Source organism: Motacilla alba, chromosome 3 (assembly GCF_015832195.1).
Source record: "Motacilla alba alba isolate MOTALB_02 chromosome 3, Motacilla_alba_V1.0_pri, whole genome shotgun sequence".
Taxonomy (NCBI): domain Eukaryota; kingdom Metazoa; phylum Chordata; class Aves; order Passeriformes; family Motacillidae; genus Motacilla; species Motacilla alba.
In genome coordinates this window covers 23,946,941-23,974,645 of record NC_052018.1, presented here as the reverse complement: position 1 = coordinate 23,974,645, position 27,705 = coordinate 23,946,941, and the positions used below count along the sequence as shown (strand labels likewise).

The 27,705-nt window shown below is 41.0% G+C and overlaps 1 protein-coding gene across 17 annotated transcripts; it reads left to right on the top strand.

Moving 5' to 3' along the window:
* The first annotated feature begins 83 nt into the window (after window positions 1-83).
* CILK1 (ciliogenesis associated kinase 1) lies at window positions 84-26,656 on the top strand. 17 transcript variants are annotated; one of them, XM_038132743.1, is made up of 15 exons: window positions 93-227; window positions 3,134-3,211; window positions 5,743-5,925; window positions 7,798-7,852; window positions 9,330-9,451; window positions 10,824-10,903; window positions 13,304-13,436; window positions 13,868-14,039; window positions 14,575-14,742; window positions 17,005-17,301; window positions 18,387-18,577; window positions 19,121-19,275; window positions 20,631-20,762; window positions 22,486-22,599; window positions 23,061-23,386. In XM_038132743.1, the coding sequence occupies exons 3-15, from the start codon at window positions 5,825-5,827 to the stop codon at window positions 23,213-23,215; spliced, it is 1,875 nt and encodes a 624-aa protein (XP_037988671.1). In that variant the 5' UTR covers window positions 93-227; window positions 3,134-3,211; window positions 5,743-5,824; the 3' UTR covers window positions 23,216-23,386. The 17 variants fall into 17 exon arrangements, with proteins under 17 accessions (XP_037988673.1, XP_037988675.1, XP_037988671.1 ...); XM_038132739.1 differs by having other exon boundaries at window positions 5,664-5,925; XM_038132742.1 differs by having other exon boundaries at window positions 95-231.
* Window positions 26,657-27,705: the final 1,049 nt, after the last annotated feature.

Genomic DNA, 27,705 nt, shown 5'->3' with positions numbered 1-27,705 from the left:
GGGAACTGTAGTGAGTGGGAATCCCGGCCGGCGCGATCCCAGCAGGGAAGTCGAGGTAAAGCGGCGATGTCCGGGAGCACGAAACCTATTTTTTTTTTTTAAAGCGTATCACAGTCTTTTTGTTCCAGAAGAAAACCACGTGTATGGATCTGTGAACCTTTGTGCATGTCTACTGCCCTGAGCGTCTTCCGGAGGAGGATGAGGAGGCGTGTATCTTCCCTGGAGGGGTCGGTGAGCGCTCAGGCTTGGGCAGCGGGGCGGGAAATGGGGGTGCGAGGGCTATGGGAGTCGGCATCGGCAGTGGGTTTCAGATCCAGGTGACTGTAGCGCTGCTCTGTGGAGAGGAGACAGTGAGAGGCAAGGGGGCTGCCCGACAAGGCCGGGCAGCCGGGGGTGGCGGGCAGCCGGGGGGACTGGGTGCTGCTGGCGTGAGCACTTGAGATGACACAGCATGGCCACCTGAGGTGTTGAGATTGGGTGCTCATGGCTACAACAGGTTATCATTAGTGCTGCTTCTCGTTTGGAGTCAAAGCTGGTTTTCTCCTACCTGGGTGTGCCTCTTCTTAGATATTAAATGTTATATATTAGCAAAAGACCCTTTTCTATGAGGACCGTGAGGCACTGGCACAGGTTGCCCTGAGAAGGTGTGGATCTCCCATCCCCGGCAGTGTTCAAGGCCACTTTGGGGGTCTGAGCAACCTGGTGTAGGGAAAGGTAACCTGCCCATGGCCAGGGGTTGAAACTGGATGATATTTAAGGTTACTTCAAATCCAAATAATTCTATGATTCTATTGGGAATGAAAAAGCCTTGCCTGTAACAACAGAAAAACGGCATCCTGTGGCTGTTGCAGGGCTGAGTGCTAAAACGTGATTGTGCACGTGGGATGTAATATGGGTGGCTTAAAGCAGAAATCTCATGTTAGTGTACACTGCTCCTCCTGGCTTCACTGAGAATCATGCCTGTCTGTTGGAGGGAATTTGAGTCTTTATGATATATTCATGTAAATATAAAGATTAGCCTCTGACTAGATGGGGTGGGGGAGGCACCCAGAGCTTTGTTTTTGCCCACACCTGTTTTAGCAAATGAATGTCTTGTCCTACACTGTACTCCTGAATTACAGCACTACCTCATCCTGTCTTTCCAAACCCTGGGAATTAACTCTATGCTTTACTTTTAAAACCTAAGGGATGAAGTGTAAAAAGAAGCTGACACTTCCTGAATCTCTATTACAGTCCTTATAATCAATTGTTTTAGAACAATTTTTTGTTCCTTGTTTTCCTTTTTCTGCTCTTGCCGTTATGTCTTAGGCTGACCCTGACAGAGCCCAGGTGATGATCTGGTACTTGGGTGAGGAAGGCAGTCCCCCACTTAAAATGTCAATATTCTTCCTATTTGTTCACAGTTTGGTATTTCTGCGTTCTAGTTTTGTTGTTTAAATTCCTCTCTGACATGTGAGAGGCCCATCAGTGTGGGGTTCGTGTTTGTTCGGCTGGATTTTGTTTTCACAAGAATCACAGAACTGTTAGGGTTGGTAAGGTCCTCTGGAAGTCATACAGACCAATCCCCCTGCCCAGGCAGGATCACCTCGGTCCAGGGTGTGTTTTCAATGTATCCGGAGAGGGACTCTACTGCTTCCCTGTGCAGCCTCTCCCAGTGCTCTGCCTCCCTCAGTGTAAAGAAGTTCTTCCTCACAGTTAGTGGAACCTCATGTGTTTCATTTTACGGCTACTGCTCCTCATCTTGTCACTGGGCACCACTGAAAAGGGTCTTGCACCATCTTCTTGGCACCCACCTTTAAGATGTATCTACGCATTAACGAAATCCCCTCCCAGTCTTCTCCAGACTGAACAGGCTCAGCTCCCGCAGTCTCTCATAAGAGGAATGCTCCAGAGATGGTTTGTTTTGGTTTTTTTTTCTCGTTAACACTCAGCCCAGCGCCCCCTCTGCGAGGGCTCGGCGCGGCTCCCCCGGCCGCAGTCGTGGGGCGCTGTCCCCCCGCGGGGAGCCCCGCCGGGCCGGGCCGGGCCGGGGGCGCGGGGGCCGGGCCGGGGCGGGGGCCGGGGCCGCGCCATGGGCCGAGCGAGGCCGCTCTGCGCCGCAGCTGCTCCGCGGGGCGGCGGGGCCGCGGCGCCGCCATTCCGGGCCTGTCCGCAGGCCGGGCCCGAGCGGGGAGACGCGTCCGCGGTGAGTCCTGCCGGGCACGGGCACGGCGGGCCGGGGGACCCGTGTTCCCGTACGGCGAGGAACGTGAGCGGGGGCACTCTAGTGCACAGGGGCTGAGGCGGGGGGTCGGGCGGCGCCGCAGCGCGGAGGCCGGGCAGGAGCCGGGACCTGGCCGGAGCGGCGACCCGCCATCGCACTTCTGTCCCTGCCTGCGTGTGCAGCTCATGGGGCACCCCCAGAGCCCTCTGTGACAAACGCGGCAGCCGCTGGGACCGCACCCTGCGGACACCGCCGGCTTTGAACCGCGCCTTTCTCACTGCTTCCTGCTAGTTATACCTTCGAGTAATTGCCACAGCACAGGACAAGTTTAAAAAGGCACATGCTGTTTGTTTACTGTCTGCGTTTCTCAGCTGTGGCAGAGCGAGCCAGTTTCGCTTTCAGTTCTCGGCGCTTCAGCACTTCAAACAGGAGGGGATACGTATTTAAAGGGTTCATAAGCGAAATAGTAGGTTTGAGTTCTACTTGGTTAGAAAGCACTCTCGATGTATTGAGTTAGGCTTGCTGTTAAAGGCGTTTTGCGGTTCGATTTCTGCGGGGAAAAAATATAGGTGAGGTAGAGTTTGAACACGGTGTTACAACACGGTGGAAATAAGGGGTTTACGTTTTACTCTTCAGTATCAACATACTTTTTACTTTAAGATATTTTTGCAGTTTATATTTGCATCCTCTGACGATGTGAATTTGTGTAGATTGTACTTTTAGATTAGATGATGCATGTTATAGCGCTGCAGACTGCTTGTCGGAGACTCATGCTCTTTTCAGTAATTTCAGTGGGACTCAGACGAAACAGTCTGAAGGCCGAGTAAAGTAGATTTTGAAAACAACCTCACTATTAACAACAAGAAATGGTGCTGATTGAGTTAACCAGAGAAGACTTCATTCAGGTTTTGTCGGTGGGTTTTCACACAGGTGGATTTGTGCTTCCAGAAGTGCTGGGTTAACTTCTGTGCATCCTGGCATGTTTTTTAGCATTAATTCCTCACTGAAGTAAGTGTTTTCTGACTAGTTTGGTTTCGGGGTTTTTTTTGTTTGTTTTTTGTTTGTTTTTTGTTGTTGTTGTTGTTGTTTTTGGTTTCATTGGGGTTTTTTGGTGGTTGGGGGTTTTGGGACTTTTTGTTTGTTTTTTGGGGGTTTTGTTTCATTTGGGTGGGGTTTGGTTTTTGTATGTTTGGGGTTTTTGTTTGCTTTTGGATTTTGAGGGGTTTTGTTGTTTTTTGGGTTTGTTTTTGTATGTTTGGGGTTTTTTGTTGATTTTTTGGGGGGTTGTGGTTTTTTTTTTTTCCCTCTACTCACTTTAATTCCTCAAAAATATATTAATTAGTCTGTTTTGGTCACACTTGACAATTGTAAAGATAATTTCATACAAGTTTTTGAAAATTGATGGCTGTGGGAAGGAGAGGCATTTCATTTAATACCCTCAGTAAGGAATAAATAGTTAGGTTCACCACTTGTATCTACAAGAGACATCAAATAACCAATCTATCCAGCCATTGGTGATTATTGCTAGTAATGTTAAGCATCTTTAGTTTTGCTGTGGTTATCAAATACGAGGCAAAGGTGCTCCTCGACTCTTCAGTCACAGTTCCCTGAAAGGGATATGTGAATGGCAAATCAGGGACAGCATAGGAATCTGTGAATTTTAAGACATCACAGCTGTTAGGATCACAGTTTCAGAACTCTGTCATCAGGGCAGTCTGTGCAGAAGAGTCCACAAGTCCCAACTGTGTTGATTTGAAATTACTGTATAAAATTGTTGGACTGATAATACATTTCGGATTTTCAGACTAGGAGAACATGCAAGATGATGTTGTCGTTTGAAATCTTATTGCCAAGGATCTGAATGAAGGCTTCTGAGTTGCCATCCAGTCACTGACCAGTTGGAGTAAGCAGGTTAAAGCTTTTTAACCTGGATGCAGACCACTGAACATAGCTTTGTGCTACTCAGGTGCACAATCTGAAAACCAGCCAAAAGGGAACTGGTACCTGAAACTGCTGTTAGAGGCAGGCTCTGTGTTCCTTGGCAAGTAGTACAGAATGTGGGATTAGGCCTCTAATGTAAGGTGTTCAGTCCTGGTTCTCTGCAGTAGTGAGTGTGTGGAAAAAAACAGGTACTGCTAGAGGGCAGTTCCTCCTGCCTGTCTGAGACACTGACCAGTATCTGAGATAGATTTAGAGACATGCTGCACAATGAGTAAATTGTCAAAAGGTCTTCTAACTTCAAATTTACTGGTCTTTATTTCTGTATCAGTATTAGTGGGGCTAGTAGGCTTAGAAGATGGAAAATAAAGGATGTTCACAACATCTTGCAGCTACAGGATTGTGGCTCTGCATTGATGTCAGTTCAGAGTTCCAGTAACATAATCGCATTACTTCTAAAATCATAATACAGCTTTGTGAAATAATGGAGATATAAGGCTACTACAGAAAAAATTTGTGAAACTGTATTTAAAATGCATGTTACAGAAGGCAAAAGTCTCAAGCTATGAATATTGTTGTCTTTTTAAGAAGTGAAGAATAAGAGAATGCAAGTGACCAAACCTTCATTGCAGGGGAATTCTGTTTTATTTCAAATGTATTATTAGTTTACATAGAATAGATTCCATTTTTTCTAAACTATAGTGGAGGAAATACCAGCAACAATTAAACTAGAAACAAGAAGTTTTTTGCTTATTATCCAGTAGAGATTCTGTGGATCCCCATCCCTGGAAAGATTAAAGGTCAGGCTTTGAGCAACCTGGGTACTGGAGGGTGTCTTTGCCCATGGCACAGGGGTTGGAACTAGATGATTTTTAAGGTGTCTTCCAACCCAAACTGTTCTGTGGGGTGTTTTTTGTTCACACAGTGTCACAGCGAAAGATTGGCTAGGTAATCTGATGTAGCCACTACTTCTAGAGACTGACTGATGCTTGGAGTTACTTTAGTAAAATACATTTGATCTTACCTGACATGAATGTAATATTCTTCCTCTGCACACTTTGTTTAAAGGAATGCATATGTCTGTGCTCTCTCACATAGGACCATATGGAAATTGAGGATATTGGTTTAACTGATGGCAGTGTGACTTGTAAGGTGGTGACTTACATGCCTAAAAATCTGGCTAGGACAGATCCCCTCCTATTGTATTGTAAAGCCTCATTTTTTCTGCTAGCAGATGATTTTCTCCAGGCCGTGAGACTTTATCCTGTGACTTTAGTAATAGTGTCTCCCATCAGGGCTGCCTGCAAGCTTTCTGTAAGATACCTTTAGCTTTAGCATGGGACTGGCTTTGGGGATTTTACCCAGTTACATCCAGATACAGACTGGTCCTTTCTGGTGAGAGACCATGATGAATGTTTGTGTATGGCTGACAGGGACTGTATTCTTGGAGGAGAGTGGAGTCTGCAAACAAGTAATCTCAGAAGGGTGCAGAAATCAAATTGATTATGTTCTGTGCTTTCAGACCAAAGGCTAAGTCTTGAAAACATGATTCCTGCAACTGTTCACACTGTCCTGAGTGCTCTATATTTATGCTGCCACAGAAAGAACTGGTTACACTCGGAGGAGAAAAACCACAGGAAACGCCAAGGAATGAAATGTGCTTGCAGCTGAAGTATCCTCATCATGAATAGGTACAAAACTATCAGACAGCTTGGTGATGGGACCTACGGCTCTGTTCTCCTAGGGAGAAGCATTGAATCTGGAGAGCTAATAGCCATTAAAAAGTAAGTGTTCTCATACATTACTTAATAATGCATAGTCCAGGTTTTTCCTTTCTAGGTCTGCATCAACTTGGTCATGCTGCTTTGAGTACTTCAGATTCCGTGCAGCTTTTTAATACGGATGGGCAGCATGAAAAAGTTCCTTGTATCCTCCAAAGTTTCAGCAGGAGATAAAGAGGGTGAGATACATAGGCTTACTGTGTAACAGCACTCTGCTGCTATGTGCAGTCAAACGTGTTTTATGAATTACTTAGACTATTCTGCAATGCTGCTTTGGAATCTACAGCCCTTTCGCTGCTGCATGCATGGAACATATATTTTGTAGTCTAATTTTCAATGGAATATTAATACTGCAGTGATAATTCACACAACTGCTCTCATTGTCCGTTACCTATACCTTTTATGCTATGACATATTGGTCTTTTCAACTTAGGATTTTCTTGAAATCCCTTGCGAAATTCACATGATTTTCTCTTCTGTTTCAGTAGCGACTTTAGTTTGTAAATGGCTTACTTGTCCTAGCTATGTAAGAGACAGCTGTAAAGCATTGCAGGCACCTTCCTGAAATACTGACCATGACAAGGGACAGACTTGTCAAAAGAGCTTTTAGTACAATGCTGTTTTGTATGAGCAGTCAATAGCTGGCTTTATCAACTTTCTAAATCCCCTCTGCTGCGGGTATTTTGTCTGTATCAGACCTTGCTTAGAAAGTCTTGCTTTAATTTTCGGTTTGCAATATGGGAAAAACTCAGAAAAATCAGAACAAGTCAGAAGTATTCTCTTAGCTTAGGTGTTAATGCCGATCCTTTGTTAAAAACAGAAGTGGCTTGGTACCTGCTTGCACAAGACAGTAACTGCAAAAACACTGCAAAAAAAAAATCCAGACCCCTTCATGACATGAAGGGCTTGTAGTTCTTAAACTACTCTAATTGTGGGAGCCAATTTCAAACTTGCTAAATTGGAAATTTGCTGCAATAATAAGTTAATACTGAATTATCATTAAAGGCAAAGGCCCAGATCTTCAGAGAGTGCCTAACTTGCTCTGAAATCCAGACTCTGCACACTTGAGTATTTGTAAGTTTTAATCTGTGATCTTCTGTGTGCATGTATGTGTGAGCCTTCATTCTTTTGTTCCTGAAGCACAGAGTTACATCTCAAAGAAGTGAGTGGTAATCAAAATGTGTAGGGACACACAGGGCCATACATTACACACAAATACTGTGTTCAGAGTTACAATCTGGCTTGGGAGAAAACTGCCACAGTTTGTTTCTGTTAGAGCAGAGTTGCTTATAAGCTTGAAGAGGAAAGCAGAATTTGAAAAGCAGTTGGCATGAGAGATGCACCTTGCAAGAGAAGGAGAAACATGGAAAGTAGTGGACAAAGGAAAATGTGGAAATAACAGCAAAAAACTAAAATCACAGAGAAATCAAAAATAGAAAAGAGGGGCAAGGAGAATATGATAAAATTGGAGACCCAGTGAAGTGATTGGATCTTCATTTGATTTGCTTCAAAACTGTCAAAACTACCCTTGTTCTTTTCACAGTTAGACTCTATTCTACCGCATTGTTATATCAGAAAGAAAAATAGCATGCCTGTGCTTGTTGAAGGCTCTGGATTATTTTCAGCAAGATATATGTACAGAAAAATGCAATCCAGTGTAATAGTAACTGTTATTTGACTAATTTTATTTGAGTGTGTATACTAGTAAATCAACTTGGCTATACCTTGTCTAGAGATGTAAAGTTTTGATAAAGGAGCTAGCATTTTACATTCTGATGGAAGAACTGAATTGTTAAGATGCAGTGAGGCTTTTGGTTCTAAGAACAGCTGATATTTTCCATGTATTAGTCATTCTTTTCCCCTCTGCTTTTGTAGAATGAAGAGAAAGTTTTATTCCTGGGAGGAGTGCATGAACCTTCGAGAGGTTAAGGTACTTGTTTTGTTTAATGGTTGACTTCAAATTAGGTGATCACTGTCACATTTGGGGGTAACATCAAATTCTTAACAACTCTTGTGTCAAAACACTACTCCCAAAGTGAGCTGTAGCATATGCCATTACAGTTCTGTTTCCTGACTCTGCATTGGGAGTGTCAGTAGTCTTACAAGAAACACTTGCTGAAATTCTGTAGTCTTACAAAAATTACTTGGTTGTAGAGAGCTGCTTCCTCCCTGCAGTGAGGAGTGTGTGAGTGATAGCTTTCCTGTCACACCTGGAGTTGATTGGTGTTTGTTTTTCAGAGCTTGAGAACACATGCCCTTTGTGCAGCATTAACTTTTGTACGTGCAATTGTTTCTCTATAGTTGGCTTGGGGACAGACATATAGTGTAAAATTCTGATGCTGATGAAACATTGGGGGTAGGCTCTAGGGGCCTCCTTAATTTGTAGTCAGCACAGAAAACCTAGGTCATTTTTCGTGCCATACCCTGTAAAAATGGACATTGAATACACTGAAAATCTAAAAAAAGAAGGAAGACCCAAGTTTGCTAGTTTTAGCTTGGGTGGAGTTGGTTTTCTTTGTAGCAGCTTCTATGGCTCCATGTTTTGGATTTCTGACCAAAACAGACAACACAGGTATGTTTTAGTTATTGTTCAGCAGTGCTTTCACAACCTCAGGCCCTCTCTGTTTTTCATGCTTCCCAGTCAGTGGGTAGGCTGAAGGTGGGCAAAAGGCTGGGAGGGGACACAACCAAGACAGCTGACCAAAGGGACATGCCTTGTGACATTGTGCTGAGCAACAAAAGCTAGGGAAAGGAGGAGGAAGCAGGAGACCTTCAGAGTGATGGCATTTGATTCCCAAGTAACCATTATATGTGATAGAGCCCTGCTGTACTGGTGGTGGCTGGGCACCTGCCTGCCCATGGGAAGCAGTGAATGAATTCCTTAGTTTGCTTTGCTTGCATGCTTGACTTTTGCTTTACCCATTAAACTCTGTATCTCAGCCTATGAATTGTCTCACTTTCTGCCCTTCTGATTATTTTCCCCATCCCACTTGGAGGGCTGAACAAGCTCAGCTGCCTGCAAAAGTTAATACACTATACCAAAGAAGACTTTCCAGGGTTGTTTTTAGTCTTGACTCTAACCTGACTGTTGCCAGTGCAGGTGCAAGAAGAGTGTGAATTCTGCCATTCAGAAGTTTCTTACAGAGAAAATGCAGTTGTTTTGGTGCTTACAGTGACAGCAGATAGCTGGCTTTTGAATGACCAGCACATTAAATTGCTGTATAGATTGTATATGCATATGGTAGTACTTCAAGATCTGGTCTTTGTTCTCAGACCTGCCTGATTATTTAAGACACCAAAGAGTTTTTGAAGTTAATACTTCTGCAACAGTGAAATAATTTGGGGTTTTTTTCTTCTTCACTATGTTAAGAGCCTTGTAAAATCCTATTTGTATTTTCTGTTTCTAGTCTTTGAAGAAATTAAACCATGCCAATGTGGTAAAGCTGAAAGAAGTTATCAGGGAAAATGATCATCTGTATTTTGTGTTTGAATACATGAAGGAAAATCTTTATCAGTTAATGAAAGAGAGGTATGTAACAGCATCACCTATTCCTGATATAAATTAATTACTTGTGGTAATGTGCTTTCAACACCCCTGATACTGTTCAGAGGACTTTGGATCATTTGTTTAGGCTTGGATCACTCTAGCTTAAAGCTGCAGGCTGCAGTAGGGGCTGTGACTGTCACCTTTGAGCATATCCTAGCCAGTCTAGTGAGAGTTTCTAGTGTCTTGTCCCACATTAGTGTGGTAGGGGAGTAGGGAGTTCTTTTGAGAGGTAGGAACTGTGGGCTTTCAACAGTCCTCACACTGAGGAGGCATTGGACCTAGAACTTCTGATTTCTATGTAAGTACTCCAGTGGTGCTTTTTTATAAGAGAGTGGTATCACCACCTCTTCTTTTATGGTTTCCTCAAATAAATGAATAAATAAAAAGTAGTTGGAGCAGTAATCAAGAGGTGTCAAATTTTTGATTGCTTACAGGAATTATTTTTCCTTGCAATTTGAACTGACATGACCAAAGACTGCTTGTTGCATTTGTCAGCATTCTGAATAAAATCTATCTTTTTGATATTGCTGGAGCATTAAGAAAGTCTTAATTTTAGCCTTTGGGCCATGATAACATTCACCAGAGGATAACTGAGGGCAAAATTTCCTGGTTTGATTGTTTCTCTGTATGGACCATAGTATCAGCCTGGCAGCTGACAAGAATCTTCCTTGATTCAACAAAGTAAGGATATTGTTACAGTATATCTATGTGAATGCCACAAGAAATGCCTTTTTAAACATAAAAATACTTACTATGCATGCACAGGTATAGAAAAGAGTAATTTAATTTGGCACATATATATGGATATATAGATATAATCTTATATAAGATTATATATATGTAATTTTAAATATATATAGATATAATCTTATATAAGATTATATATATGTAATTTTTAAATATATATAGATATGGATATAAATTGTATGAAATAATGAACTTGGAAGAAGTGGTTCAAGTCTATAACAGAAACCAATTGTCTTTGGGAATTTCACAGAAATGCTTGATATCCTACCTTCTTATGAAAACAAAAAGCCCAGATGTCTCTAAGAGTATGTTCTGCATCATACTCTATAGTTTAACTAGGCCATCAACTTATTAAACATTGTGTGAGTCAAACCTTCAAGAATGTGATTTGTTTCCTTAATTCTTAGTTAAATGGCCAGTTTTGTGCAAAGGGACTGCAGAGGAAATAAGAATTTCTTCTGTAACTAGAAGACAAAGTAGGCAAATATGAAAATCTGACTGGCAGTTTTATTTGTCATTGCTACCTTTTGTCTTTGGTTCATTAGATAGCATAAGCTAATTTATGAGTTTAGTCATTAATATTTATTTCTTCCCTTTTATTCCGCAGAAACAAACTGTTCCCTGAGTCTACAGTTAGGAATATTATGTATCAGATCCTGCAAGGGCTTGCATTTATTCATAAGCATGGTAGGTTACGTTTTAGCTATAAACCTTCTGAATTAGAGACAGATAGTGTTTGTGTAAGTTTTTTGATTCATACACAAGCAATTACATTACTAACTTCAATAGAAGGAATGATGCAAAGAATGGCTCTATAGGAGAGATTCAAATGACTGATAGCACTTGTATTTTATAGTTGCCTAATACTTCATTCTGGAGGTTTTCTCAGTTCCTTTTCTGTAGATTTCCACTGTCTCAGTCTGGCAGCTGGCCACTCAAACTTGTTCGATGCTAATGAGCACATTTCTTGATAGATTTAAAGGTCCCCTGAGACTGAGAATAAAGAGGAAATTACTCTTTTCTCCAGGTACATGCAGATACCCGAATAAAACACATTTTCTATAAGATACATTTTAAAGTCAGAGTGACAAGCAGCTTTTGTTGCATGGGCTTCCAACTAATATTTATAACAATGGTAAAAGCTAAAGCTGATGTACCAGCCAGTAGTAACAAGAGCCACTTAACTAATAAAAAAAAATCTCAAAACAAACACCTTATTTTAACAGAAGCTTCCTCACTGTTTTTTGCTGACCTCTGCAATTCTGTCTGCTAGATACACTGAAGGGTCTGTTGCTGGGCAGCTCTCTGGGTTATCAGAAGAGAACTGACCTCGGTGGCTGGAGTCCTGGAAGTGAAATGCTTATAAGGACCAGCATTATAGTTCACTTGAAGAACACATTTAACTGTGTTTTGCAAAATACTTTCCAGCTAATAACTTTATGCACTCTTCTAATGGGGCTTGGATACTCATCTGAAACCTAACTATAAAATCCATTCTGTTTCAGTGACATACATAATATGTAAACACAGAAAAATACTATGATTGATTTGCAAAAATCCGAGCCAGCTTTTTCCAATTAATTGTCAAATGGATCACAGCCTTTCAGAACAGCTTTTTTTGCTATTTAATTTACTGTAGCTGTTAAGACTGAGCAGTTCTATGTCAAAACTGTCTTTTTCACTGACCTGCTACCACACTAGACTTGTATTTCTGCCAAGATGGTGCAAATCTGTAGTTAAGAAATGTACCTGGAAATGTTTGGCAAGCCCAACAGGATGGTTGTGATGATATTGTGGCTCACAGTGTAAGACTGAGTGTCCCAAGATTCTCTCCACAACAGTTTTGGAAAAAATCATGTGAGCATTTTTTCCCTCTCTCTGTTTCTCTGTTCTGCACCTGTGTGGCATAGAAATGCTTGTCAAGTAAACTTCTTGCGTTCTTTGTCCATCCAAACTCTTAAGCATCTTTTTATATTTGACTACACAATGGATTGCTCTTTATACAAGTTTGTCATGAAATAAATTGCCTCACAAGTATTCTTTTGGTGCATGTCTGTGCAGCAAAACACAGAAGTGATTGCCCTAAATGCTAAGAACAGCCTTGATTGCTTTGCCTGCTGCCTTTCACAAAGAAGCAGTAATTCAGGCTGGCACCAGAATATCAACTCAACATCCCTAGGAAGGATGCAGTCTCCTGGTTAGTAGATACCTACAGCACTATGTCTTCAGTGCTGTTATACATTAATCTAATGAGCAAAAGCTAATCTAGATATACTAGACAACATAGACATATCCTATGTCAATGTTTAGTCCATTCTCTGTGGGAACATTTTCAAAGCCATGGAAAAAGTAAGCATATTGGAGTCTCTGGAAAGGAGCGGGAGAGCTTCAGTCAGGTACTGCAGAGGGAGCTGTATCTCAGAATGGTGGTTCAGGTGCTTGCAAGAAAGAAGCATAAGGACAAGATTTCTGGGCTGATGATGGAAGCAAATTTCAGAGACAGTAGTCAGTGATACGCCAGCCCTCTTCTCTCATTTGTATTAAAAGAGCTCTTGCCAAACATTCATTCATGATCAGTTTTTGCTGAATGCAGGGAACACTAAAAAAATACACTGAGATCCTCTTACATGGTGTTGAGTAGCTCAGTGCTTGCAGATTATGTTATGTTCTCAGATTTAAAAAGAAGTTTGAAGTGCAAAAAAACCCCTCATTTAAATTTGTATTCTGTTTAAAATAACATTTTATATAATTGTTTGATAACTTAATTGGACAGTTTCCAGTTAGAATGAAACTAGCACTAAAATGGTGGAAATTTTTTTATGTTAGAGAAGTGTCACTTGAAAGAGAGCTGTCAGAATAAATGCTCTGAATTGTTACAAGATAGCCAACTTGTGTATACTGTTCTTCACAAACTAACAGAACACCACTGTACTGATCAGCGCTGCTGATTACATAGGACTTCGATATCTGTGTGGTGCTATTCCAGCTTCAATGCTAAGAACTAAAGCAAAACTATCCAGTTGGAAAATAGAGGATAGAGCTGTGAGTGACGTTGCAATCCACATCAATATTTCATTTGAATTTCAGGGTTCTTTCACAGGGACTTGAAACCTGAAAACCTGCTTTGCATGGGACCAGAACTTGTGAAAATTGCAGATTTTGGCTTAGCCCGAGAAATCCGCTCTCGACCTCCTTACACTGATTATGTATCCACAAGATGGTAAGTGCTAGTACTCACTTATATTGTAGGAACTTGCAACCAACACTTGATAGTAGTACAGTACTGAATTTGTGCTGATTGTTATACTACTTTTGATGCCTCCTCGTTATGCAACTTTTAGTTAAGCTTGGTGTAATTTGAAAAGCTTCAGTCAGTGCAAGATAGTTTACAGATAGCAACAGCAAAGGAGCAGAGTGGGAGTGTAGTGAGGCAGGTGGGAACATGCTAGGATTGCTGTGTGTCAGGAAGGTGTGAGAGCGTTTACAGAAGATTATGTAGTTTTAATAAAAAAAAAGAAAAAGTCTGCGTACAGGAGAGGAGGTTTTTAAAGAATGTTTGCTCTTAATAGCAAAGAATGAAGAGGTGATCAGTTTTGTGTATGTTTGAATTGTTTGATTGTTGGGATTTCCTTTTCTTTTTTTCCACTACAGGTACAGGGCTCCTGAAGTACTTCTGAGATCCACCTGCTATAGCTCTCCAATAGATATTTGGGCTGTTGGTTGCATAATGGCAGAAGTTTACACACTGAGGCCTCTCTTCCCAGGCGCCAGTGAAATTGATACTATATTCAAAATTTGCCAAGTCTTAGGGACGCCAAAAAAGGTAACTGAAGTGATATTCCAGACTACAATAATCCTGGAGCTGTTCCACAATACACAAGATAGTAGTAAGCATAAAAATAATAAATTTTCCTCCATACTGTTAATTTATGGTGTTGATATCATATATAATAAACTAAATTAAAACTTATTTTCTGTGCATTAATTATGCTATACCTGACACACAGAGGAGGAAAAATAGACCCCTGTGCAGCAAGCAAAGTCCTTAGACTGTGATTTCATTAGGTGGGAATCTGATTTTCTCTTGTACATTGCATAAAAACCTATGGTTCAAGAGGGTAAAAATTGGGATCATGGCAAGATTCCTATTTCCTGATTCCATTTGTGCCCTTGACTCTGTCAGATGTGCAGCAAGACTTACCTCTCACCGGAGGTTTGGGGTGAAGATTCATAGTGAAATTTTCGATATGAGACCAGAGTAAGCTGGACACTGTCTGTTACTGGTAGAATATGTGCTAGTGTGCTTAGGCACTGATACAGCTGAACTTTTTATGTGTTTGAAAATCTCATTCTTCCAGAACGACTGGCCTGAAGGCTACCAGCTTTCAGCTTCCATGAATTTTCGCTGGCCTCAGTGTGTACCTAACAACCTAAAAACTCTCATACCTAATGCTAGCAGTGAAGCAGTGCAGCTCATGAGAGACATGCTACAGTGGGACCCCAAAAAGCGGCCTACAGCTAGTCAGGTTTGATTTTATTTTCATTTTGTCTGCTTGTGATTTTTTTCTTTTACTGCAAAGAACAGACATTTAGCAGTTGCTCAGGGGTGCAGTTCTCAGAAGGGAGGAGAATCCAAGAACAATTTGAAAGACAGAAGGGTAATTAAAAGAGAGTAATTAATCTTTGCATGAAACATCAACTGCTTGGGGTATGTGCTTAATTATCAAAGGTATAAATACACTTGAATTAAGTGTAATCCAGTCACTGTGAATAGCAGCAGAGTGAAGGTAGGATGTATGGCTTAAGGCTGTGATGCTGTTCCTTCATTGTAGTGTGTCACAGAATGAGTGGCATCTGGTTCAATCACCTTGCCCTAGGCACCCTGTGCCAGTGCTCAGTTACTCTCAGAGTAAAAAAGTGTTTCTTGATGTTCAGAAGGAGCTTCCTGTGTTTCAGTTTGTGCGTGTTGTCACTGGGCACACCTGAAAAGAGACTCAAGTCAATCTCCTTTGCACTTTCCCTTCTGGTTTTTTGGCGTACTTTGAGAAGATCCTCAAGAACCTTCTCTTCTCCAGGCTGAACAGTCCCAGTTCTCTGTCTTTGCTCACATGTGAGATGCTCCAGTCCCTTAATCACCTTTGTGCTCCTTTGCTGGACTCTCTCCACTATGTCTATCTCTCTCTTCTTCTGGGGAGGCCAAAACTGGACACAGCAGTCCAGGCATGGCCTCACCTGTGCTGAGCAGAGGGGAAAGATCACTGCTCTTGATCTGCTGGCAACACTCTTGCTCTGGCAGCCCGGGACTTAGAGTTATTTGCAGCAAGGGCGTATTTGGTAGCCGTTCCATGTTCAACTTGGTGTCTACCAGGTCCTTCCCTGCAAAGCTGCTTTCCAGGTGGTTGACCCCCAGCATGGACTGGTGCATGTGGTTATTCCTTCCCAGGACTTGGTATTTATCCTTATTAAATTGGTGAGGTTCCTGTCAGCCCATTTCATCAGCCTGCGGAAGTCCTGCAGGGTGGCAGCACAACCAACCAGTGTGTCAGCCCCTCCTTCTACTTGTGTCATCAGCAGACTTGCTGAGGGCGCACTCTGCACCACCAGCAAGATCATTAATGGAGATGTTGGAACAGTATTTGCCCCACTATTGACCTCTGGGGAACACAGATAGTTCCTGGCTCCATCCAAGACTTTGTTGCACTGACTGCCACCCTTTGGGCCTGACCTTTCAGCCAGCTGTTAGTCCACCTTGCTCTCTGTTCCTCCAGCCCAGTGTTGCCTGGATGAGGCTTGCTTTTGCTGGGCAGCCTCAGCTCAAGTGCATTTCAGATACGTTCCAACAAGCATTGCCCGAGTCATCAGTATTGCACATACAGGTGGGGTTAGCTGCTGGTTTTGGGTAGTACTCAACTAATACAATGAGCAGGGCACCTTTTAGAAAACAGATGGGATTCTTGACACTTGACTTCAAGAGCCATAGCTGAACCTTTGTGATTTAACTGGGCCTTCAGTACAAATTGCAATTAAAAGCTTGGAATTTAATGAAAACAGTTAAAAAGTGAAATAGATCAAGAACTCTCAAAAGTAATGAAGAACAAAAAAACACTGACTGTAACAATATTAAGAGCATTAATGAATGTTTTACAGTAAAGTACGAATAGAGTGAGGAATCTGAGCTTTTAGAAGCTTTTTGCAGTAAGAAGTCTTTGGGAAGGGAAGATGAGTGTGCCTGAAACAGCAAGATAGATTAATTGCCTTTACTGACAACTTCCTAATTATTTGTAAGGCAGATAAAAGTACTTTTACTAACTAACTTTACTAACTTGTCAGAAAAGGTAGAGGCTAATTTCCATAAGGGTTGTGTTTCTTTCGCTTAATTCAGTCTCAGAAATGGAGAATGGAGGAGATGTCTCTGGGGTCATTGAGTTTTGCGGGCTGCATCTGTAATGATGAGGGGGATAATGTTTCACACACACACATGAAGGGACAGCAGGTAATGAAACATGCCTTTAGATGCCACATACTTGGTTAACTATCTTAATTCTGCAGAACCTTTCCTTTTGTAGTAGTCCACAGAGGATTTGGTAACTCAGTATCTCTTGAAAATTCCCTACTATTGCAACATTTTTTTAAAATGGATTGTGCTCACTGGAATCTAATGTTGAAAGATGGGTCTTCTGCTGTTTCCTATCCCACAAAAAAAGGAAATTAAATTTGTGTTGACATGTAGGACTGGGGTAAATGAAAAACTTCGGTTTTCTAAACCTAACATCTTTATTACCTTTCAGGCACTTCGATACTCGTACTTCCAGGTTGGGCACGCCCTGGGCATTCAGGAACTGGGAAAACAAAAGGAACTGCATAATAAATTGTCGCTCCATATTAAGCCTGTCCCTCCAGCACAACCCCCTCTGAAACCCCATGCCCGAATTTCATCAAGGCCTTTTCAGCAAAGCCAGTCTTCTCAGCACATGGTGTACGCATGTAAGACAGACAACTCTGGGGCTGAGCACAGTAACTATTTACAGGAGGACAAGTCTAACCAGGTTCTTCTGCCTGCAATACACAATAAGGTTCCTCAGCAGGTAAAGGTCCATCTAGCATAAGATAACCTTTCTGATACACTGCCTGACTTTTTTCCTTGTGTTTCGTTTTCTTGTTCTCTTTCTCTTTTGAAGGTTCTTGTACTTCACTAAAAGGACAGTGAGTGGAACTAAAACATGGTTCCAACATTCCAACTTTCTGCTAGAAACTGGAAGTTCCTCTGTTGAAATCTAAACCCAGTTGCTGTAAAACTAGCAACTCAGTTTCTTGTTTCAGAGCCATTTTGTGCTGCCCTTCACACCTGCACCAATTACAGGATGACACTGATTTCATATGAATAAAATGGATGTACAGTGTTCAAAATACGAATGGATTGATGCCAGAGAGAAAAGTACGAAGCTAAATAGTATTGAAATTAGGGAGACTATTGCTTTCATCCATTTAAGGCATCCAGTTTATTCACTGGGAATAATAGTCCCTTTGGTCTTCCAAAGTGGACATGGAAACTTACAGGTTCTTCTTGCAGCATGAGAGTGTGCCCTTTCTGTCTACTAATGAGGAGACTGGATTCATAAAATAGGTGATGAGAGCAGACAGTGTGAATGCTGCTGCTACAGGGTCAGTCATAATCAGGGTCAGTACTGACCAGTGTCACACAAAGTCAAAATGTACTGTTGAGTCTGAATGACTGAAGAGGCACAAATTTGTGCCTGGGCTGTTCTGCAAGAGAAAAAAAGTTAAATATCTAGACACAGGCTTGTGGAAACAAGCATTCATGCAGTTTTATATTCCCAACATGGGTCTAGAAGTAAAAATTGAGCAAAACCTAATGGTTTGGGAGGTGCGTACTGGAACATGAATAGACTTGGAATTGAGACCCAAAAAATTTCTTCTTCTGTAAGTTCAAGATGCTTTATTGCAGGACAAAATGCAGAAGATATATAATAATGTTAGAAGGCTACAAATTGTGTTCTTAGCATGCTTAATGGAAGTGGAAGATAGAGCTGTAACAACACAACTACCACTATTACTCTTTGAGATAGAAGAAAAAAAAGTCCTCTTTGTTCCTGTCGCTTAGATTGTGGTCTGAGCATGTGGGTTTGTTTCTTTTCAATCTTTGTAACAGAAAACATCTGCTGGGTCTGAGAATATAAATGGTGAACTTAAACCAAAACCTAGGCGAAGATGGGGACATCTTCCCAGGACAATTAAGAGTTCCGAAGACTGGGATGATTTGGAAGACCTTGATTTCAGCTCTTCCATCATGAGAATGGACTTGAAAAACAAGAAGAGGCAGAATGATGAAACTCTTTGTAGGTAAGGGGTTTTTTATGTGTATGTGCTATTTGGTCTATTTCTTTGCCCTTTTCCTCTTTCTTAGTAATGTTGCTCTTCATGCTTTCTTTGTATCTAGAAATGTATATCTATACAATTTCATGTTCTTTTTTTTTTTCCTACTGAAAATTATAACTGGCTTAAGTCTCCCCAAGTTAATTTTTGAATATATACTTTTGATTTTACATGTGGACGGACCATTTTGATGTATTCCACACATATAAATTGTTTTGTACAAGTCTAAGCTGCAGTTTCCAAGGATGGTATACCAAAGAGAGAAACTTACTGAGTGACTTACAAAAACCTTAAAAGCAGTATATAAGGAAGCTAGAAGCACAAATCTGATTTTCAGGGGCATTTGTATGACTTTGGGTTGATAATATTCCCTGTTGTCTGAGTGTTTATGGTGTAGCAAACACATTACAAGGAAATGATTCCTGGAGATGGGGTGTAGTTGAAAAAGTCAGCTGTAAATATACATGTGTTATAAGACTTGGACTCTACATACCAATTTTTGAATTACAGGTTTGAAAGCATTTTGGACCTGAAGCCTTTGGATGCTGTAGGCTCTGGCAGCAGTGCACGAACTTCCCATGCGACCTTTTTGCGGCAGGACACTCCTACACTGCGAGTTTCTGCAGCAAAGCAACACTACTTAAATCATTCTAGGTATCGACCTGGTTAGTAAAATACTTTTCTTTTTTTCCTGCAGTTCCAACAGGAGTATGAAATAGTCATTGGTACATTAGCTCCTATCCTCTCTTATCCTTTGAACTTGTGGAGCTGGGCTGCTGCTCAAAGAACACGAGGACAGAAAGAGCTTGTAGTGTAGATGGCCACGACACAAACTACATTCCAGTAGTCTAGCAGTACAAACAAGGGGGCAGGACTGATGGTACTTCTTCCTCCTGATGGATACTTTTATACTTGGAAGTGCATTAGAAGGTGTCTGTATATGTGCCAAACTATTCCCTGTCTACCTAAAAAGTATAAGACTGGTCTTCTAGACTGTGCCATGTGTTTACCTCATGAGCGTATAGTACCATGAGCAACAGGCAAACTAGTAGTGGGAATATGCTTTGCTGTAGTTTGGAGTTAAGTAAAAAGCAGATCCGTGTCTCTGTAGAGAATTACATGCCTGTCTTCATGATAACCTCTGCTATACTGACACCAATGCTGAGGCAGGAGGAAGTACAGGAGGCAGACAGCATGTCTGCCATTATTTAAAATGAGATGAATATAAGTATATTCTTTCTCATAATTTCTATTCATGAAGGTAGTGTTAGCATTAATTCATTTGTAGTACTACTTCAAAATTAAGTAAACTAGAAGGTATTGTGACAGCAAACTCAGTCTCAGTCCTTTTTTCCTGAAATAATAATTGACTTCCAAATTGTCTCACTTAGATAGAGTTTTGGTAGCTAAAACTTGTTTTACTAGAGGAGATTGTAAAACACATTGATCCCAAGATTGCTTTAGCCATATCATAAATTGTGAGTGCATCCTTGAATGTTAGGTACCCTGCTTAAATATGGGAGCTATATTAGATACAAATAATAGGTGTCATGTGAACTGTAGTGCAAACTGTTTGCATAATCTGAGGTTTCAGTAGAGACAAAGAAGAGTACAGTACTATGGGAAATGGAATTGCCATTACTGCCTCTCAAGTTATCTTGTTGCTGTTAGGCTTTTGTTGGAAGCACAGATTTCATGTACATAGCAAGGTTCACTTTCTGTGACATGAGAATAGTTGTGGCTTGATGTAAGGACCCTGTCCTGTGATATAAGCAGCTGTTGATGCTAGTGGAACTGCTTACATTGTGATGTCTGCAGGATTAGGGCCTGTGGCTAGTTCCAGCATTCCTGTATAATGAGAGGATGGAGAGTGACTCAGAGAGTTACTGAGAGGAGAGAGGTTTTGGCTAAGTTGAACCAGACATCTGCTCTTGTGCAGATGTGCGTCAGGTGTAATGAATGCAGGCCTGTGTGGCAACTGGGATTTTAGTGAAGTAATCTTTGCATTTTTGCAATACAGGAATAAGCACCAGGAATAGCATAGTCTCCGCTTCAAGCAAAGAGTCTGCTCCATCTAATCACTGGCCCAGTTCCAGTTTGTCTGGGAAAACCTCTGGTTTGGGAGGAAGTACTGCCGACAGGATGAATTCAGGTAAGACGGTGTGCTTAAGACTCTGAGAAATGATAATAAGTGATGTCTGTGCAATTCCCCACCAGTGTATTTTGGAGTCATCCATTTCCAAAACATTGTCAGCTCTGAAGGCACCTGATTACCCTGTCTGTTCTTTGTGTTAAAATCGGTTATGAGGCTCTTCTTTGGGAGACTGCCTTAAACTGAAACAGTAATTTCTTCTAAGGAATCCTCACAAGTCTGAAGTACCCCATGCATGGAAGCTGGACAGCTTAGGTCTGCTCAACGTGAAATGCTTCCTCCTGCTTTCAGTTTCTCTCTTCAGTTTCTTTAAATAATGTTTTCTCATTTCCAAACTATTTTAGTACACCTGGTACATAAATAGCTGTCATTACAGGAGGAAGCTGGTTTAAATTGAACTAGCCATACACACCAATCTCGTTGCATGAATAAAGCAAAAAAAATCTACCACAATGTCTTTCAATTTATGTTGTTTAAAACAATGTAGTAATTATAGTTTAAAAATTCAGACAAAAAGCAAAACTCTTCAATGTTTCTTCTTCAGGTCTTTTTGGCATTTGATATTTCAGGTATTTAATCACTGTTGTTTGAGTTGAAGTAATTAATGTGTAGATTTTTACATTAGTTTTTATCAGATATAACATGTTAATAACACAATGTTTTTAGATTGTATCTATGTATTTCCTTTCTAAACCATGGCTTCAGGTTTTCATGTGATACAGTTCTGCAGTGATGTACTTCTTTTGCCTATGTTCTTTTGAAAGTGTTTTATTGCCAAAGTTTATGTTGAATCTTGGCCAAAAGAAGCATTTTGGGCCTCTAGAAACCTAGGTTAAAAAAACCCAAAACAACAACTTAAAGTTTTGGATGTAATTTATTCAGAAAATCGCTCTTTAAAGATTTAAGATGGGAGGACACTGTAAATAGCTAAACTACATGAGAACCTTTATATACGTAGCATGTCTCCTTCCTGGCTCTTTTACATGTTTTTGCTTCTTTTGTAGCAGCATAGGATGTCATTAGATTTTTCTTTTTTTATTTATTACCATAATTTCCCACAATAGGCTTTGCCACCGCTCTACTACAGCGTAGGCACATGCGTGATGGCCCTGCTCTGTGCATGATACCTTGTTTAGTGCCCCTCTGTGCTATAACTCTAGACTGTTTTGTTCCATTTCTGTGGCTTATCCTACAGATCAGTCAAATCTGTTCCTGCTCATCTTAGGGACAAGTTTTGTAGCTGGCTTTCAAAATTTGAAATGTGAATCTGTGCAACATTTTTAAGTTGCACTCTCACAGGCTTCAGTAAGAGCTTTGTGTAGCACCAAAGCCCCAGACTCACTACATAGAAACTATGAGTCAATATTTTCTTAGCACATAGTTGCTGAAAGTCAAGCAAGATAATTCCAATTGAAATGCTAAGTTTTGAAAACTTTGAGAAACCTTGAAAAAGCTGAGATGTCAGAGAACTGCCATTCTCTCTGACAAGTACAATTTGTACATGTTTTCCATTCATCTCTACTGCAGTCTGATGCTGACACTCTCCTGAATGCAGGTGTTTATATAGGAGCTGTGGATTTCAAGTGCCTTTGACTAAGTTCTTGTTTTGATCAGTCCATGATCAGGCTTGGTCTTGAAAATGATCCCTCAGGGCACACCTTTGTCTCCTGTTGTCAGTATGGGAGATCCATTGTGTTCAGGTGTTCCTTGCCATTTCTTTCAGGGCCCATAGGATCAAGCGGTCTAACGAATGCTTATGTCCCTTCATTTCTGAAGAAGGAAGTAGGTTCTGCTGGGCAGAGGGTTCAGTTAGCACCAGTTGTGGACCCATCTTCTGGTAAGTCCAGTACTAAAGTTCTTTTGGTCCCTTGGTCAGTACTCCAGTAATGCTGTATGTATGCAGCACTGAACTGCTTATCTTTGCTTTATTTTATTTGTCAGTATGTGACTGCCTGGAGGTATTGTTTGTAACCTTGCAGAACTTCATATGGAGAAGGATTTGGTTTGTGTTTACTTTTGTTTATTAAATATGTGGGTTTATTTACAGCTTATTTCAGTGGGACCTATAGGTAGGTGTGAGAGCTGGCACAGAATTAACACTTGCCAAATCAGTGATGTAAATAATTTGTCTGCTAAGGTTTTAGGGATTGGATCCGCTATTGTTTCACGTCAGCAGACTTTGTTAAAAAAGGAGACTTACCTCCTGAAGAAGTAAGGATCTGGACCTGCACCCAGTTGTTGTTCAGTATGGACAGTTCTCACTGAACCTTTATATCACAGAATTTTTTTGTCCTTTAGATTTTGCATCTCTGACATCAGTCAGACCCCTTCTTGGATGGCTGTCGTTCAGTTCACCCACCAAAAGCTCGCCGCGGTTAATGCCTCTCCCGCCGGCAGCGGAGCCGATCCACGGGCGCGTTGACTGGTCTGCCAAGTACGGCGCTCACCGGTGACCTGGGAAATACCTCTGAGCAGTGCATGCCTGGAAATGGTGTCCAACGTGGGACCATTTCATACTGGTTTATATACCTGTACATTTAAAAGGAGCAGGTCTTCCATGAATGAGACATTTTTAAGGGTTTTTTTTACTTGCATTAATCTGAATGCAATCTTGTACCTTTTGTATAAAAATGTTTTGTTAAATACTTGGGTCCAGTTATTTTCATAAAAGTGATGCATTTTGTATATAAGGCTTAGGGTATTTGGCATTTTTATACAGTAAATTTTTATAATGAACTTCAAAAAAATTTAAATTTTTTATTAGACTCAACTTTTTTATAGAAGTGGATAAAAAAAAGTGGTGCAATATTGCAGTGAAGGAGAAATACTGAGGAAGGGGCATTCATTAGACATTTTCTGAAGTTTTATGTGCTAGTTGAGGCTGTGTAATTTCAAGTGATGCCACGTCTTAGTGCCACACTTGTCTTGTCCTATGCTCATTGCTTCATAGAGACATCAGAAGAGTGAGTGACTTAACAGTCTAAACTCTCCTTCACAGTCACAGTCTCTGAGAGGCTGCTAAAAGATAGTGGGAGGCAGCTTTTTTTAATTTATTTTTGCCTTTGAAAGGTTTTTTGTTGGACTGCTATTCAAATTTACCAAATCTGAGGACTCTTATTTAGTGAAGGGTAAATACTCTTCTGTGGATCCGTTTTCTGACATAGTGTTCCTTTTTCCTGCTTAAAAGTTGTTCTTTGGCATTATTCACTATGAAATAGAATGTGGACCTACTCTGTTAAATTCATGTAAATGGTCTAATGATTTCTAAGGAGAAAAAAGAGATTCTATTTCTTCTTTTTCTTTTGTTGCGAATGTAAGAGCTGAAGATATATTAAAGAACTTATTAACAATAAATTAATAGAACTAAGAAAACTGGTTTCAGAGTAACAAAGTATTAGTGATATGCTAGCAACATAGTTTAAGGAAACAAGATCTATGCAGCTGACTTATTTTTTCACAACTGTTCTAAATCGCTGCTGTTCTAAATCACTTAAGGAAAAAAAACTCCAAAAAAACAAAACAACCCAGAGGAAATGAGTTGGTCTAACCTTATGTTTATACTCAGTTTTTCTTCACTCAATACATTATCTTTTACCAGGTGAAGAAGATGTCAGCTTCCATAAATTAGGCCCAGAGGCTCTACAGGAAAAAATGGGATCTTAAGTGGTCCCATTGAGAAAATGTTGTTAAATTGTAGTTGATTTCACTGAAATTGATACAGTTCTTTGAAGAGCAGTTTAACTCAGTTTATGAGAGTATGATTTATATCAAGGTATAGAGAAAAGAAATAATCTGGTTTAGTTCTGCTCTGGAAAGGAGTGCCAGAGTCCAGCCATCAGCAGAAGATTCTTTTAGAGCACAGTCAGCATTTGTCTGTTCTGCACCTCCTTCTACAGAAGAAAGATAAAATCCTTCAGTGCTGTGGGAGAAGACCTTCCATAGCTGTGTTCTGGAGCAGTGCTGCCAAAGTTGAAGTGTGCAGAGAAAATGCATCTCCCTGCAAAAGTGTGCAGAAAGGCTTATCTTTCTGAGCTTACTGTGTGATCAGCTCAGGAAAATAGTTTATTTATGAGACTTAAATCCAGCGTAAAGGGATCAGAGCAGGTGCAGTTCTCAGCTTCCAGCCATTTCACAGGAATTGGATAGCTTGTGTATCAATAAGATCCTCTCCGTGGGATCTGCCAGCACACACAAGGGGCAGCTGCTGTGGTCTTGAGACTGAGAATATTCTTGCCTTTTCGGTGCTTCCCATGGTAAATGTGTGGGATTTTGATGAAACTGTACCCTAGGGTTGGCTGCTGGCTCAGTGCTACAGGGGGAACCCCAGGGAGCACTGGTCACTGTTTGCTTTTATAGGCTCAGCCCACAGTGAGACAGTACAAGACAAAGAAAGAGCTAAAGTGCATGAAGGACTTAACACATGCCAAAGACATCTTGTGTGTCCTGCTGCCCTGTTATCTGGGTATAGCAATTACTAACTCCAAACCATACCTAACTGCTTCCGCAGCAGTGATGCCAATGCTTAGCAGTAAAACAAAGCAGCCATTTGCTTTCTAAAGTGCACACTGATTGGTGTCTGTGGGTAAGTGGAAAGAGAAATATGTATATTTGTGATAGGACTGGAAAGATAGTTGTTTCTCTTGGAAATAAATACCTGTATTTATGTCTGCATATCATTTAATTTATTTTATCACCAGGTAATTTGTCTCAAGAATGAGCACTCTGAACCTATCCCAATATCCCTAGACCTAAGTAGCCTATTTAAGTAGTCTGGTCTGTACACTTAATTCCTACAAGTGGAAGGACACAAGTCATGAGAACAGGCAGCTGAGGCTTGGATTCATCATACTTAAGTGTGAGCTCCTTTGTTGTGAGGTGACTCACCCCTGGTGAGTGAGAATCGTGTCAAAAGAAATCTGTCTCATTTGAGAGCATACTAACATTCTGGAGATACCTGAGTCTCTCTGCTGAGGAGGGGGACAACTCTGTGAGATTCAAGTAACACAGGACGAATCTGAGCCTGGTCTGTAATCTCTGAACCTTTGTCAGACTGTCAGTGATTCTCTTGACTATAGCATTCAAGTTTTAGTTGGTCCAGTCAAAAGACTAGAAAAGTAAGTTGTACTTAAAATTTTCTTTTTTTATATATGTCCTCCTTTCCTAAGTTAAAGCCTTTTAATTTTGGGGGAAAAGCTAATAATCTTGACATTGAGAATCACAGCTAGTTTTAACTTAGTGAGACAGAAAATTAGCTAGATGTAATGGCTGTATCATTTACTCAAGCACATTCTTACTGAAGCTGGTAAAGTTCTTTTTGAGCAGGACGGAGCTGAGTTTATGTATGTTACCGTGCTGTCTCTGTGCAATACAGATATGGAAAAGATGGAGGCCTTTATATACTGAAATCTGGACAAGCAGCATATCTGAGAATTTATGATATATAACCTACTACTTTGTGCTTCAATATTTAGCAGCATCTTTGTGGAAAATGGTTTTAGAACTGTACTGTTTACATTTTCTCAGGCTTAGGTATAACATGTAATAATAAAGGAGTCTGACAGTGGATTCATTTACCCCTGTAATCCAGATTTTCCAAAAAGTAGTGTGTAAGTGCCATGATGTTAACAAGAAGGAAAAAAAAAAGCCAGAAAATCCACTCCCTTGGTGTTCCTGTATCTGATATAGCTGTTGATATGAGCAGCATGTTCCATAATGTGTGTACTGAAAGGATATTTTAGAACTTAATATGGAAGGAGGGGGGTGGAATTGTCTGAGATGTGGAGAAAGAATGGTTCTTGTTTATTCAGTGCTTTTGTTCAAAAACATCCTAAATGCTTGTTTCATTCCTTCTGTGTCAAATGTCCTGCCCAGAATAAAGTTATCCTTGAGGAAGACTGCTTGCTCTTTTATTCAGTTTTTAATGGAAGCATTTTAGTTTGTTTTTTGTTTGGTTGGGTTTTTTTTAGTTGGGGTTTGTTTTGTTGGTTTGTTTTTTGTTTGTTTGGGTTTTTTTTTTTTGGTTTTTTTTTTTAATAACCCACCTTGGAGGGGCACTGAACATTCACTAGGCACATGGTTTGAGTCTAAGTGTGTAATTTCTGCAATACACTGTGAGCTCCCTGTAAAACTGATCGCTTAGTCTTGCTTGGCTGTCAGCTCCTCTGAAACTACCTGCAAGACTGAATTACAATATGCATAACACTTCAGGAGGACAGGCAGCTGAACTAGATTGTTGTGGGTCCCTTTCCAAGGGAAATTATTCTGTTCTGTTCTGTTCTGTTCCTGTTCTATTGTTCTGTGTCTCGTGTCACCTCTTTAGCCTTCTCCCCGGCTTTCGAGGCAGTAGAAGCTGAAAACAGTTTATACCTCACACGCCCAGCCCTTTTGTTACCTGTTTAAGTGGGCTGACAAACACTTGCACAGGTGAAGAGCTAGGTGAAAAATGCATTCGCATTTGCAAGGATTCCAATTTACCTGGTTGGGGGGAGGTGTGTGATGAATTTTAGGTGAGTGGGGCATTGAAGAAGTAATAAAGTGCAATAAAAAACAGCATTTGCATACGCACACCCTCACTGGACAGAATGTGCACGTAAAGCACAAAACAATGGCAGACTGCCCCATGCAGCGCCTCACTTGGATGTGTCTGCAGTCTTGGAAGCTTGACTACCCTACGTTCTCCTACAAATGGACCTTGAGCTTGTTTGGAGGTTCTAGCAGGGGAGCGCAGCTACCGTATACCCTTGACCGATGAACGGTACCGTCTCTATCGGGGAGGTCGTCCTCTTCGACCGAGCGCGCAGCTTCGGGAGGGACGCACATGGAGCGTTGAGGGAGGAAGGGGACACCCGCCTAGCCAGCCAGATCAGCCGAATCAACCCTGGCGATCAATGGGGTGACAGATGTCGCAGCCAGATCGCCCTCACATCCAGACAATGAGTTCTCC

Excerpts from the sequence above, each read along its gene's own strand:
- CILK1 (XM_038132736.1), top strand. The coding sequence starts at position 5,825 with ATGAATAGGTACAAAACTATCAGACAGCTTGGTGATGGGACCTACGGC. Across the intron at positions 5,926-7,797 it reads GAGCTAATAGCCATTAAAAA|AATGAAGAGAAAGTTTTATT; the intron begins GTAAGTGTTCTC and ends CTGCTTTTGTAG. Across the intron at positions 9,452-10,823 it reads TATCAGTTAATGAAAGAGAG|AAACAAACTGTTCCCTGAGT; the intron begins GTATGTAACAGC and ends TTTATTCCGCAG.